Genomic DNA, 14,761 nt, shown 5'->3' with positions numbered 1-14,761 from the left:
CCCAGGAAGGCAAGCAAATGTTGTCTGAGGGAAAAACAAAGCAGAGCCAGGAACTGGGTGAACTGCAAATGGCCACTGACCCTTCTGTGATCAGAAGAACCCCTATCCTAGGAGAGGCTGGCAGGATAACAGTCCTCAAAGGCCACCAGCCTCTCTGCCTCACTCCTACAAACATCAATTAAATGTCTGCTATTCGCTCAGTTCTGTGTAAGTGCTGTGTATACTAAGAGGGATAAGGCAAGCTACTATCCCCAAAATGCCTGGTGGGAGAGGCAGACATGAAGCAAATATTTACATAAATCAATACATAATTATAACTGTGTAATATATGCTATAAAAGGAGGGCACAGCGTCCTAAGAGGACCTCTATCAGGGAGTCCAGACTCAATTGTGGAAAACAGGGAAGATTTCCCTAAGAAGCAGTAGCATTTTGAGCTGATAGCCAAAATGAGAGAGTGACAGAGGGGTCATTGTAGAGGGTTTATGATGGATGTGCAAAGGCCCTGAGGCCAGAGGTGTGTAACACGTATGAGGAACATAAACCGAGCCTTTGTGTCTGGAGGGTGGAAGTACTGAAGTGATGAGCAATGAAGCTGGAGAGGGTGGCAGGGCTAGATCATGCAGGGTCCTGTGGACCCCAGTAAGCGTTTCTATTATTTTCTTAAAAGCAACAGGGAATCAATAAAGGGATTTAAATGGGGAAATACACAATCAACTTTGTGTCTTAAACAATCACTCTGAGGGGCACCTGGCTGGATAAGTCAGAAGAACACGTGACTGGGGCGCCTGGGTGGCGCAGTCGGTTAAGCGTCCGACTTCAGCCAGGTCACGATCTCACGGTCCGTGAGTTCGAGCCCCGCGTCGGACTCTGGGCTGATGGCTCGGAGCCTGGAGCCTGTTTCCGATTCTGTGTCTCCCTCTCTCTCTGTCCCTCCCCCGTTCATGCTCTGTCTCTCTCTGTCCCAAAAATAAAATAAACGTTGAAAAAAAAAAAAAAAAAAAAAAAAAAAAAAAAAAAAAAGAAGAACACGTGACTGTTGATCTCAGGGTGGTGAGTCTGAGCCCCACGTAGGGTGCAGAGATTACTTAAATTAAAAAAAAAAAAGTCACTCTGACACACAGATTTGCTTCAAAGTAACCCAAAGGAGGTGGGAAAGGGGGAGTAGAGGTGAATATTGATGAAAGAGGGGCAATCTTCTGTTGATGGGTATTGTAGCTAGGTGATGGATACATGGGTACCCACCCTGCAATCTCTCCTCCTTTGTATATGTTGAAAATTTTCCGTGGAGACAAATCAGCTAGCAGACTGTATTCCAGCAGAGAGATGATGTCTCAGACTTGGTGGCAGTGGTGATGGAGGGCCAGGGATGGATTCAGGATATACATTTCTGAATAAAAATCAACCTGACTTGGTGATCCATTGGATATGGGGTATAAGGGAAAAAGTGCCAAATATTACTGTAGATTTCTGGCTTAAGCAAGTAGAATACTACTCTGCCTTGCTAAGATGAAACAGGGAAAGACATATTGTAAAAAGAGCATATTTGAAGGAAACAATCATGAGTTCAGTCTTGAAGATGTGTGAGAAACATTTAAGTGAAGATGTCAAGCTATACGTGAGTAAGGAGCTCAGGAGAAAGGTCAAGACTAAAGGGATAAATTCCTGAGTTATCGGCCCATGAATGAATACAAGATCCCCCAGGGAAAGTGGATACACAAAGAAGAGAATCAACAAGGGTGCCAAAACCAAGTCAATAGGAGAAAAATTAGTCTCTTCAACAAACGGTGCTGGGACAACTGGATATTCACATGCAAAAGAATTAACATGGACCCCTATTGCACAGCATATATAAAAATAAGCTCAAAAATGTTAGAGCTAACACAGACTTTTAATGTCTCCCTCTCTCTCTGCCCCTCCCCCACTTGCACTCTGTGTTTCTCTCTCAAAAATAAATTAAAACATTTAAAAAAAAAAAAGAAAACAAGTGTAAATCTTTGTGTTCTTTGATTAGGCAACCTTTTCCTAAGATATAACACAGAAAGCAGAAGACAGAAGAAAAGATAAATTGAGCCTCACCAAAACTGCAAAATTTTGTGCAGCTAATGATACCAAGAAAGTGAAGACAACCCACAGAATAGGAGAAAACATTTGCAGGTCATGTATCTGATAAGTGACTAATATCCAGAAAATTGAATAACTCCTACAATCTTGAAAATATTATACTAAGTGACATAAGCCAGTTACCAAAGACAAAACTATATGATTCCACTTATATGAAGTATCTAGAGTATCGAAATCAAAGAAACAGGAAGCGGAATGGTGGTTGCCAGGGGCTGGAGAGAGGGGAAGATGGAGAGGTATTTAATGGGTATCTCAGTTTTGCAAGATGAAAAAGTTCTGGAGACTGGTTGCACAACAATATGAATATGCTTAACACCTACTGAACTGCACAAATGCATTTACAAACGGTTAAGATGGTAAATCTTATGTTATGTGCTTTTCTTGACCACAATTAAAATAAATTTTTTAAAAAAGAACTCTTAAAACTGAACAATAAAGACAAATAACCCAACTAAAAATGGGCAAATATTTGAATAAACATTTTTCCAAAGGTGATGTCAAATGACGAAAAAGTACATGAAAAGATGCTCAACATCCTTAGCCATCAGGGAAATGCAAAATCAAGACCACAATTAGATACCACCTCACACACACTAGGAGATCATAGTCGATATTAGATGCTGGTGAGGATGTGGAGAAATCGGAACCCTCATATGTTGCTGGTGGGAATGTGAAATGGAACAGCGGCTTTGGAAAACAGTTTGGTGGTTCCTCAAATGGTTAACCACAGAGTTACTATAGCACTCCCGGGTATACACCCTGAGAGAACTGAAAACATGTCCACACAAAATCTCATACAAGAATGCTCACAGCATTATGATAATTAGCCAAAAGATAGAAACAACCCAAATACCCATCAACTGATGAACAGATAAACTGTGGCAGAGCCACACAATGGAATATTATGGAGCCATAAAAAGGAGTGAAGTATCGATACAAGCTGCAATCTGAATGAACCTTGAAAACATTCTGCTAAGTGAAAGAAGCCGGTTACAAAAGTCCACGTACTGTTATGAGTCCATGTACGGGAAATGTCGAGAACTGACAAATCCATAGAAACAGAAAGTAGATTAGTGGTTGCCAAGGTGCCGGGGGAAGGGGAAATGGGAAGTGACTAATGTGCACAGGGTTTCTTTTTGGGGTGATGAGACTGTTCTGGAATTAGACAGTGGTGATGGCTGCACAACTTGGTGAACACATTAAAAGCCACTGAATTGTACACTTTAAAAGCATGAATTTTATGGCATGGGAATTGCATCTCAAGGAGGGGGAGAGGGAGGAGATAAATCTGGGATCTGAAGAAGCACAACACTTCCACTGTGTGGAAGAGAGTGTCCCCGGGAGGAGGAGACTAGGAGAGAGTGAGCCAAGAGGTAGAAAGAAAGCCAGGGATGGAGGCTGTCAGTGGAGGCCGCAGGAGTGTTGTTTCAAAAGGAGGAATGGGAATCTGTGAAGTTTGCTGAGAGGCAAGGAGGAGGAAGAGTGAAGGCAGTCACTTCAGCAGCCGAGGACAAGATAGGTAACTCCAGCCAGGGACAATCTTGGCGGGGTAGGGGGGTATGAATCCAGACTCGGGTGCTAAAGGCCTGCTCCTCCTTCCTCCCTCCCTCCCAGGGTGGTGACTGCATCCTAGGGATGTAGCGTGAGGACAGGCCTGTGACTACAAGTGAGGATGTTGTTCCGCACAGGTCAGATCCCGCCTTCCCACCAGTGAAAGACGGCAGAGACGCTGGAGGAGGGGAGGAGAAGGGATTGCACATCCCCCATCCTGGTGCCCTGGGGGGAGGGGAGCTGCCGTGGCCCGCAACCTTCCTCCCGGGTCCACCCCTCCCCAGCACCCTCACCTGCTGCTCCTCCACCCCAGGCGAGAACCACTGGTCCATTACGGCGCCTGCCTCAGCAAGAGCTGAGAGGCCCAGGGTCACCCGGCGCCGCGGGAGGGCAGCCACACCCAGAATTCCAGCCCCGCACTTCGCGCCAGCTCCCCACGGCGGCGGCCTGGCGCCAGAGACCCCGCCTGCCGGCCAGACCCAACTTTTGAGGGAGCTGATGGGCCCTTGGGCGTAAGAGCAAACGCTTACACCGACCGGGGGGCGCTGCCGGGAGTGCAGCCGCTGCGCCGGCACCTGCTGGCCTCCCTGTCAAAGGATCCAGCGGCCCACCCGAGATCCCCCTCTTGGGTCGGTGACCGCGACGAAACTCGGCCGCTGGCCTGGATTTGGGACGCTCCGAAGCGGGGTCTGGCTGGTGCCCCGCTGCGGGCTCTGAACAACTCGGCTGTGCTGCCGCTAAGTGGGATTCCTGAGCGATGACCTAGTCTTAAGGAGCTTGCTGGGTCCTGGGACCTCTTCCTCTAGGGAGAACTTCAGATTGTCTAACTGGTGGAAACCCCCTAGGAATGCCTGCTCTCGCCCCTATTATTCAACAGTGTTCTGGAGGTCCTAGCCATTGCACAAAGGCAAGAAAACATAAGAAAAGGTTTGGACACTAAAAAGAATTTAATTTTTATTTAATTTTTTTTATTTTTTAAATAAACTCTCCACCCAACGTGGGGTTGAACTCACCATCTGGAAATCAAGACTTTCATGCTCCACCCACTTGGCCAGCCAGTCGCCCCCCCTCAAAAAGAGAGAATTTTTATTTGAAAGATGGTAAGATAAACTGTCTTGAGGACATGTAATCAACTGAAAAAAAAAAACAAAAAACAAAAAAAAACATAAGAAAGTGGCCCAGATATTCTTATACTTGGGGGCTGGACCAGGCAGAGCTGTGGTGGGAATAGACACATACTGAACTCTTATGGAGTTTATTATTCTATCCATTATTACAGGATGAACATAAAAGTCAATCATTTCTCTGTAGACCTACTATATATATATATATATATATATATATATATATATATATATATAATAAAATACCCAAGAATAGGGGCACCTGGGTGGCTCAGTCGGTTGAGTGTCCAACTTTGGCTCAGGTCATGATCTCCCAGTTCGTGGGTTCGAGCCCTGCATCAGGCTCTGTGCTGACCGCTTGCTCAGAGCCTGGAGCCTGCTTCAGATCCTGTGTCTCCTTCTCTCTCTGCCCCTCCCCCGCTCATGCTTTGTCTCACTGTTTCTCAAAAATAAATAAATGTAACAACAACAACAAAAAAACCCAAGGGGTGCCTGGGTGGCTCAGTCGGTTGAGCGTCCGACTTCGGCTCAGGTTATGATCTTATGGTTCGTGAGTTCAAGCCCCTCATTGGGCTCTGTGCTGACAGCTCTGAGCCTGGAGCCTGCTTCCGATTCTGGGTCTCCCACTCTCTCTCTCTGCCCTCTCCTGCTCTTGCTGTCTCTCTCTGTCTCTCAAAAATAAACATTAAAAAAAAAAACAAACCCAAGAATAAACTTTTATTTATTTTTTAATCTTTATTTATTTTTGAGACAGAGACAGAGCATGAACAGGGGAATGGCAGAGAGGAAAGAGGGGGACACAGAATCCAAAGCTCCAGGCTCTGAGCTGTCAGCACAGAGCCCGAAGTGGGGCTCGAACCCACTGACCACAAGATCATGACCTGAGCTGAAGTCTGATGCTTAACTGACTGAGCCACTCAGGTGCCCCCAAAATAACTTTTAAAATGTAGAAAGTCCAGAAGAAAACAACAAACACTTTTTTGAATGACGTAAAAGAAGACTTGCACGAAGAAAAAAAAAAAAAGAAGACTCGAATAAATGTTCTTGAGTGGGAAGATTCAAAGTTTTAAAGAAGCTAATTTATCTCAAATTTAATGCAAGGGCTTGCCTTACCAGATGTCAGAAGAAACTACAAAGCTAGAGCAATCAAAATACCATGCTTTTACTGGCTTAGGAAAGATTAACAGATCCCAACAGAGAGTCCTACCAGGGAGTCCAGAACATGATCTATGGGTATCTAAGGATTACATGATAAAGAAGGTATTTCAAGTAAGTAAGAATGGATTGTCCAATAAATGGTATTGGGGCAATTGGCTATCTTACACAATTCACAAAAATAAATTCCAAGATTAAACATCCAAATATTTTCTACACCAATAAAAGAAAAGGTACATACATTTATAAGTAGATACCCGTCAGACCCATAAACTCCACCTCTAACAATTTACTCTTAGGAAATAACTGGACACAAATTTAAATGTATAAGAATGTTCAATGAAGTGTAGTTAGAGGAAAAAAACAATAGGGCATGAAGAAATTGTGGTTTATTCATGGAATGGAAGGCTATGTGACAATTAAAATGTTTTTTTTTTTTTAAGTTTATTTATTTATTTTAAGAGGGAAAGTGCAAGCGCACCAGTGGAAGGAGGAGCAGAGAGAGAGAGGGAGAGAGAGAGAGAGAGAGAGAGTCCCAGGCAGGCTCGGTGCCGTCACCTTGGAGCCTGACTTGTTGCTTGAACCCACCAACCACGAGGGCATGGCCTGAGCCAAAACCAAGAGTCAGACACTTAACTGACTGAGCTACCCAGGCACCCCTTAAAAATGATATTTATCCAGTTATTTATTAAAACTTATTTATTGGGGTGCCTGGGAGGCTCAGTCAGTTAAATGTCTGTCTCTTAATTTTGACTCAGGTCATGATCTCAGTTTGTGAGACTGAGCCCCCTGTTGGGCTCTGCGCTGACAGCATGGAACCTGCTTGGGATTCTCTCTTTCCCTCTCTCTCTGCCCCTCCCCCCTCCCCCTCTCTCTCAAAATAAATATACTTTTAAAAACTTACTTATTAGGATCACCTGGGTGGCTCAGTTGGTTGAGTGTCCAACTTCAGCTCAGGTCACGATCTCACAGCTCATGGGTTCAAGTTCCACGTCAGGCCCTGTGCTGACAGCTCAATCCTGAAGCCTGCTTCAGATTCTGTGTCTTCCTCTCTCTCTGCCCCTCCCCCGCTCACACTATCTCGGTCTCTCTCAAAAATAAATAAATGTTAAAAATGAACTTTGCCAAATCCCCACATGTGATAAAACTGCACAAAACTAAACGCACACACACGCACGAGTGCATGTAAAACTGGTGAAATCTGAATAAGGCCAATGGGTTCTGTCAATGTCAATTTTCTGGTTGTGTTATGGTGCTCTTGTTATGCAGGAAGTTACCACTGGAAGAAATTGGTGAAAGGTACATGAGACCATGTGAATCTACAATTATCACCAAGTATAAAGTTCATTTCAGAAAAATAAAGTTTGCACCTTTAAAAGGAAAACAGAGGGGCGCCTGGGTGGCTCAGTCGGTTAAGCGTCCGATTTCGGCTCAGGTCATGATCTCGCGATCTGTGGGTTCGAGCCCCGTGTCGGGCTCTGTGCTAACAGCTCGGAGCCTGGAGCCTGTTTCGGATTCTGTGTCTCCCTCTTTCTCTGTTCATGCTCTCTCTCTCTCTCTGTCTCAAAAATAAATAAATGTTTAAAAAAATTTTTTTAAAAGGAAAACAGACCAAGATTTCTCAAAGCTGGGACTGGATCATCAGAGGTGTGGTCTCAGATTCTCAAAGCTGGAAGCATTGCAGAGAAACTAATTTTTGGTGAGAACCTACTGTGTCTCAGGCCATTACACAGCCTGAGAACATTTGAAGTGGGCCAGATATGACTCTGTTTTATGGATGAAGACAGGGAGGCTCAGAACCAGTAGTAATTCAGCAGTGGAGAAAGGATTTGAATCCAGGTCTTTGGCTCAGCCCCTTCCTATCATTCTATCACAGTGACTACATATCTGGGAATGACTTAAAAGAAAAAAGAAAACTATTCAGTGTTACCCATATCAAGAAACTGGGTATAAGGAAATAAATAGTCCAGTGAGTAAAAAAAAAAAGGTGGGGCGCCTGGGTGGCTCAGTCGGTTGAGCATCCGACTTCAGCTCAGGTCGCGATCTCGCAGTCCGTGGGTTCGAGCCCCGCGTCAGGCTCTGGGCTGATGGCTCACAGCCTGGAGCCTGCTTCGGATTCTGTGTCTCCCTCTCTCTCTGCCCCTCCCCCGTTCATGCTCTGTCTCTCTCTGTCTCAAAAATAAATAAATGTTAAAAAAAAATTAAAAAAAAAAAAAAAAGGTAAAGTTGCAATCAGGCACAAGGAATTTAAAAATGTGTACCTACATGTGAATATCATCCATCAGGCGTGTCATGCAGAAAGTTCTGCTGGAAAGTTCTTTTCAACACCCAAATGGTCCTCATTCTAACAAGTGATCCTTCACCAAGGAACAGACCTTTGTCATCTTAGTTTGGTAAAACTAGATCTCCACTGTAGGTGTGACCAGGGCAGAGACTATGCCATGACCACTCCTGACCTCTCTTCTCCTGGGTCTCATATTACAAGACCCATTAGCTGTCCCTACTTGCTACATTCATATGGGGCAAAATGGTTATTTCTAGTCCTCCCAAGTCTTCTTCCATCATTATGGGCCCCAGTGACAGTCTAATGGATCCTGGATTCCAGGCAAGGCTTGCAGGGAGGGTCTGTGAATTCCTGGGGTTTGGGGCAAAATTGTTGTGTCTGAACAAAGGGACATGTTTCTGGAAAGACAGCATTTCACTTTTATTACATTTTTAATGTAGCCTATGATTTTCAAAATGATAGGCAACGTAACTTTAGTTTGATCAGCACCAAAATGTGTTGAAAATATAGACTCTGGGGCATCTGGGTGGCTCAGTTGGTTGAGCGACCAACTCTTGATTTTGGCTCAGGTCATGATCCCAGGGTCATGGGATTGAGCCCCACATCGGGCTCCTCACTGAGCATGAAGTGTGCTTGGGATTCTCTCTCTCTCCCTCTGCCTCTCTCTCTCTCTCTCAAATTAAAAAAAAAAAAAAAAAAAAAATATATATATATATATATATATATATATATATATATCTCATATATATTAAGTTTATCTATTTATTTTGAGACAGAGAGAGAGAGAGAGAGAGAGAGAAAATCCCAAGCAGGCCTCACACTATCAGCACAAAACCAGACACGGAGCTCAATCTCACAAATTGTGAGATCACGACCTGAGCCAAAATGAAGAGTCAGTCACTCAGTTCACTGAGCCACCCAGGTGCGCCCCTATAGTTATATTTTTTAAAGGGTTTATCTTTTATAGATACACACTGAAACAGTTGTAGATGAAATAATATCTTAGATTTGCTTCAAAATAATCTAGGAGTGAGAGAGGGGAAAGGTATATATGAAATAAGGTTGCCCCATAACCTGGTTAATTGTTGAAGCTGGGTGATGGGCGTGTCCCTTATATATATTATATATATATATATAATATATATATATTATATATATATAATATATATATAATATATATATTATATATATTATATATATAAAGTATATATTTTATATATATAATGTATATATAAAAAATATATATTATATATATAAAATATATTTTATATATATAAAGTATATATATATAATATATATTTTTTATATATATTATATATAAAATATATATATATTATATATATTATATATAATATATATATAAAATATATATTATATATATATTTTATATATATAAAATATATATTATATATATTTTATATATATATATATAATATATATATAACTATTTTTAAATAGCATTTTGTGTGGCCTGGGTTGGTATGGGCAAGTTTTGAGTAATCCAATTAATGTTAACACATAGTAGAAATATTTAAACTTTTTTCTACAAAAGAGAGAAAAAAAATCTGTATAATTGGTTACAGTTATTTGCTCAGGCATACTACCCACACTGCTGCTCCGACCCTAAGTCAGAGACAAAAGGGATGCCAATGAAATGACATACAGTATGATTTTGACAATTATTTAATATACCATTGATGTGCCATGTCAACCCGTTAGGAGGCAAAGAAATTCATGTTTGATTTAAACTAATTCTTTATGTGCTTCTTAGTTCAGATTAAAAAAGAAATAGTGCCAACCAGAAATTGACATCTGTTAAAAACAATTCACTATGTGGCAAATCATAAGAGACTCTTAAATACAGAGAACAAACTGAGGGTTGATGGAGGGTGGAGGAGAGGGGAAAATGGGTGTTGGGCATTGAGGAGGGCACTTGTTGGGATGAGCACTGGGTATTATATATAAGCCGATTTGACAATAAATTATATCAAAAAACCCCACAAAATACAAAATATAAAATTAAATTAAAAATTCACTATGTGATTTTCCAGTGGATATTAGGGAACACTGTTTGTTTTGTTTTGTTTTCATTTTATTTCTTTGAGAGAGAGAGAGAGAGAGAGAGAGATGGAGAGAGAGAGTGAGTGTGTGAGTGGGGAGGAGGAGCAGAAAGAGAGAATCCCAAGCAGGGTCCATGCTCAGCCAGGAGCTCGATGTGGGGCTGGATCCCACAACCCTGGGATCATGACCTGAGCCATGATCTGAGCAGAAATCAAGAGTTGAACGCTCAACTGACTGAGCCACCCAGGTAGCCCACAAGGAAACACTCTTTTAGGACTAGGACTTGAAGAGTATATTAATAACCTCCGTGGGTTATTAATAGGATTTTTTTAGGGTTTATTTATTTATTTATTTTGAGAAAGAGCGAGCATGGGAGAGGTGGAGAGAGAAGGAAAGAGAGAATCCCAAGCAGGATCCTTGCTGTCAGCACAGAGCCCAATGCAGGGTTTCAATCCTACCAACTGTGAGATCATGACCTGAGCCCAAATCAAGAGTTGGCTGCTTAACCGACTGAACCACCCAGGTGCCCTAACCTCCATGGGTTATTAAAATTCCAGTCCTAATTTATGACCAAGCATTTCTAAACCAATAAAAATGTTTAGCTGTGGTAGGGAGAAGGGAGGAACCAGTGTACCCTGTAGAGGCTTATATTCTTAGGGAAAAAAGCCTTCCTTCTGGAATCTGTGCTGTAGCAGGCAGGTACTCCTTGGGGTGTGTGTGGGGGGGGGGGTATGCAGGGAAGGGGGCGTAGTTACTTCTTATCAAATAGGAAGCTCCATTCCCAGGGGCTTCTGCCCTCCCCTCCTCCTTCCTTTCCCATATTAGTAAATACTTGGGGGATTAATCAAAGCTTCAAAGGTTGGTGATAACAGGTGGTGACAGCTTGATGCCCTGCAACCCAGGTGAATAGCAGCACAGTGGCCAAGCCTGACTTCATGCCAAACTTACACTTGGCACCAGAGATGGCTGCAGAATTGTAGGGCTTATTTTCACTTTTTAAGAAAAGAGAAAAGCAAGTTATTTTCTGGTGTCCAAACTCAGACACAGGACAACAAAGTGGAATGCTGTACCATTTTTTATTTCATGGGCTCTTGCGTGTGTGTGTGTGTGTGTGTGTGTGTGTGTATGTGTGTGTGTGTGTGTGTGTTTATTAAGTAAGTTCTAAGCCCAACATGGGGCTTAAACTCATGACTGAGATCAAGAGTCACATGCTCCATAGGTAGTCATAGCAAAGAAGAAATTATGTGAAGACATAAAATACCTCCGGAAATTGAGGGGAAATTGAGGTTAATTAGCAGAACCACTGAATGACAGCATAGAGAAGGCCCTCAGGGAGCCTACAGTCCAATCTCCTGACCTTATGATGATAGCAAAGCAGACCCAGAGAAGGGGTCTGACTTTTCCCCAAGTATTAGCAAAATAGGAACAGCGTGAGGCTTAGAACTCACTTCTGATTCCCAGAGCAAGAGTCTTCATGCTGGTCTGATAAATATGGCATTCAGGGGCCAAAGCTACAGCTTAACCAGGTTAAGGATGGGGTGGAGCCACCCAAGTAGGCACTGGGAAGAGCTTCAGGGAGGATGGCTGGCATAAACCCGTCTCAGGTACTGCTGACTTTCAACCTCAGGTTGGTTGTCTTAGGTGGATGAATTGGCACACAGGTCTTTCTGGTCTGCATTAAGCCTTTTGAGGACTTGCCCAAGTTCAGAAACTTGAAAGTAACCTGCAACATCAAGGCGTGGATCGGGCCCAGGCTGTTGCCTCTAGGGTATTCAGAAATTTCTCCCTAAGGCAAGTCAGGAAGAGCTTGGATTTGGTCCCAACAGAAACTCTCCTGAAGCTCAGTGGCAGCGTCTGTCAGCTTTGCTCCCAGACCTGCCCATTTGCTCCAGAGATGCTCACTGCTTATGTGGCCTTGTTGAACTGTAACCTCAAACCTAAGAGTGTCTGTCAGCATGGACTGGATTCTAGCCACCATAATCAGAGGACTGTGGAGGGAGGTATATTGGCCCCTCACTGCAGGGTGGGAGGGACACCCTCTACTCCACCTCTCCCTGCAACCCCACAAATCTTTGAAAGAAGCTGGACTTCAGAGCCAGCTAGAGGTGTACATGGGACAAAGACATCACAGATTGTCAGGGCGCTCTCTTATTCTCTAGGAACCTGATCCCTGCAGGGATGGGGCACCCTTAAACAATCACGAGGACAGGGGAGACAGCAAAGCAAATAAGGGCAAATTACAGCTGGGTAGAGATGCATCAACCTCTGAAAACAGAGGTTGAAAACAGGACGGAGGGAGCCCCAAAGTATTCAGCCAGTTCCAAAAATCTGTGTGGGGTGGGCACAGGATTCACACATTCACCCTACCTTCCCCATTGCTAGCTGGCCAGCTAGCAGACTGTCCTCCAGAGCTCAGATTGTGGGGCTTGGGACCTGGGCAAGGGCAGGAACTTACAGCTTCATTCACTGCCTCTGTCTTCCCTAAATAATCTCAGCCCGCAGCACCCCAAGACCTCCAGGGGCAGAGGCCACAATTCTTGCTGTCACCTGAAACGCCATCCCCAGCCTGCCCAGCCTCCTTGCTCCTTCCCCAGCTCCAAGAACTTTCCTTCCTCCCAAAGCGACTTTGGATCAGATCTCCAGGCTAAGAGACCGGCCCCAGCGCGCCTGGCGCACGGGTGCGGCCGAGTCGTGCTGGGACAGCTCCACGCTGCCGCCTGGGCCGCCTCGGGCCATTACAATTGCAGACCAGGCTGGGAAAGGAGAGAGGCTGACGCCTCCGAGGGCCAGCAGGGAAGCACCAGACTTTGGGTGAGGGGCAGTCAGGACTAGGGAATCGATCTGGCTGGGGAATGAATGAATGAGTAAATGAATGAACGAACACACGAATGAATGAATAGCTATGGTGTCGGAGACGCGGTAAGAGGCGTCCCAAGGAGGGTGCCTTCCACCATCCTGATGCCGCCGGGACTTCGCTCATCCCCCAGGTACGGAGCGCAGACAGCAGGGGCATCTGTCCCCTAGCCAACACCTCGCAGCCCCCCGGAGGCGCCCGGGCCCGCGCAGCGCAGCTCGGGAGCGGAGCCCAAATTCCGGTGGCCGGGAAGTGCCTGCCCCGCGGGAAGAAGGCACCCAGGAGCAGGGGCTCCCCACGGCCGCTTCGCCCCGCGGGGAAGCGTTCCCTCGCGGCGGTCTCCGGAGCCCCGAGCCCAGCCCGCTGGCCCCAGCCCCTTACCTGCCCGCCTCGGCGGCCTCACCCCGGCTCAGAGCGGTCATCGCGGCGCCTCCAGCGCGAGCCGGGGACCGCGCGGCCAGATCCGGCGCCTGCCTGCCCGCCTCCGCCCCGAGGGCCCGCCTCCGCCCGCCCATTGGCTGTTGGGCGGGACCGCCCCGCCCATTGGCCGTTACTCCCTCCTGAACGCCGCGAGCTTTGCGCAGATTCTAAGGCTCCCACTTCCCGACCTGCAAGTCTCGGGGGCCAGGCCTGGGTTTGCACCTTCTGCTCCTCAGAGCACAGGCCTTGGGTCCCCTCCAGGCTCTTCCTCTTCGGCCCTACCCGTCTCGGAGCTCGGTGCCCTCTGCAGCAACCTCCTCCCGACCTCCTCCAAATCCTCCCGACTCTGAGCTCCAGGGCAGGTTTCAGCGTCTCCCCACAGCAGCTAAGGGACAGGAGTAGGGAACGAGGTATTTTGAACTGTTTGAACCGCATAGTTGGGCAGTCAGGGAGCTTTCATGCTTTTCGTAGAGTTGGGTCCTACGGAGGGACTGAAGATGGCCAGAAATCAAGTGGGGAAGCAAGACAGAGTGGGGCGATGTGACAGTTACCTGGGCCTTGGGAATGGGGCCAAAGCCCTATCCCATCTTACCTGGCCTGCAGCACCCTACCCTCCTCCCACTAGGTAGGGCTTGGTTCTTAGAAGTGGTCTGGAGAGATAAGATTCAGTCCCATTTCCAAACCCGTCTCCACCCCTCAGTGCTTTGTCAAGGGGGTAAGACACTGGCAAACAGAAGGGGACAAAGGGAACCCAGAGGTAAATATTCTGGAAACTGGGAGCCGTAGCTGGTGTCTCCCTACAGTACCCTTACATTAGAGGCCTCTGCTGCACAAGACATAAGGGGAGGTGCAGGGCAATGGCCACATCACTCAGTTTACCCACCAGAGCAGGAGGGAGGGGCCCTTGTTGCTGCCTTTGGTCTACTCTTTGGTCCAAATAAGCCAGTAAAATGTCCCCAGCTGCAGTTTTTAGAAACCCAGCTACCACCACTTCCTTAAGGTGCCTGAGGATAAGGGGTAACCTGTATCCTCGACAGCTACTGCCTTCCCAGCACCTCTGCATCCCGCAGAGAAGATGGCAGGTGACCTGGGTCATCACACAGGAGCAACCATCAGGGCGCAAGGCCCTTACCATTTTCACCCTCACACACATACCCCACCCACCCCACCCCACCCCCATCAGAAAAGAG

At 45.8% G+C, this 14,761-nt stretch overlaps 1 protein-coding gene across 6 annotated transcripts in view; it reads right to left on the bottom strand.

Moving 5' to 3' along the window:
- The window catches only part of GRAMD2A (GRAM domain containing 2A), a 33,707-nt gene extending 20,026 nt beyond the window's left edge, over window positions 1-13,681 (bottom strand). For 5 of the 6 annotated variants that reach the window (XM_060621002.3, XM_060621004.3, XM_060621003.2 and 2 more), the window contains exon 1: window positions 13,533-13,681. In XM_060621002.3, coding sequence (XP_060476985.1) covers window positions 13,533-13,666 — 134 coding nt within the window. In that variant the 5' untranslated portion in view covers window positions 13,667-13,681. The remainder of the gene's footprint in view (window positions 1-13,532) is intronic. The other variant, XM_078448841.2, reaches the window with a different exon arrangement.
- Between the last annotated feature and the right edge of the window lie 1,080 nt (window positions 13,682-14,761).

The sequence above is a fragment of the Panthera onca genome, chromosome B3 (genome assembly GCF_046562875.1).
Source record: "Panthera onca isolate mPanOnc1 chromosome B3, mPanOnc1 haplotype 2, whole genome shotgun sequence".
NCBI lineage: Eukaryota > Metazoa > Chordata > Mammalia > Carnivora > Felidae > Panthera > Panthera onca.
This window is presented reverse-complemented; position numbering and strand designations above follow the sequence as displayed.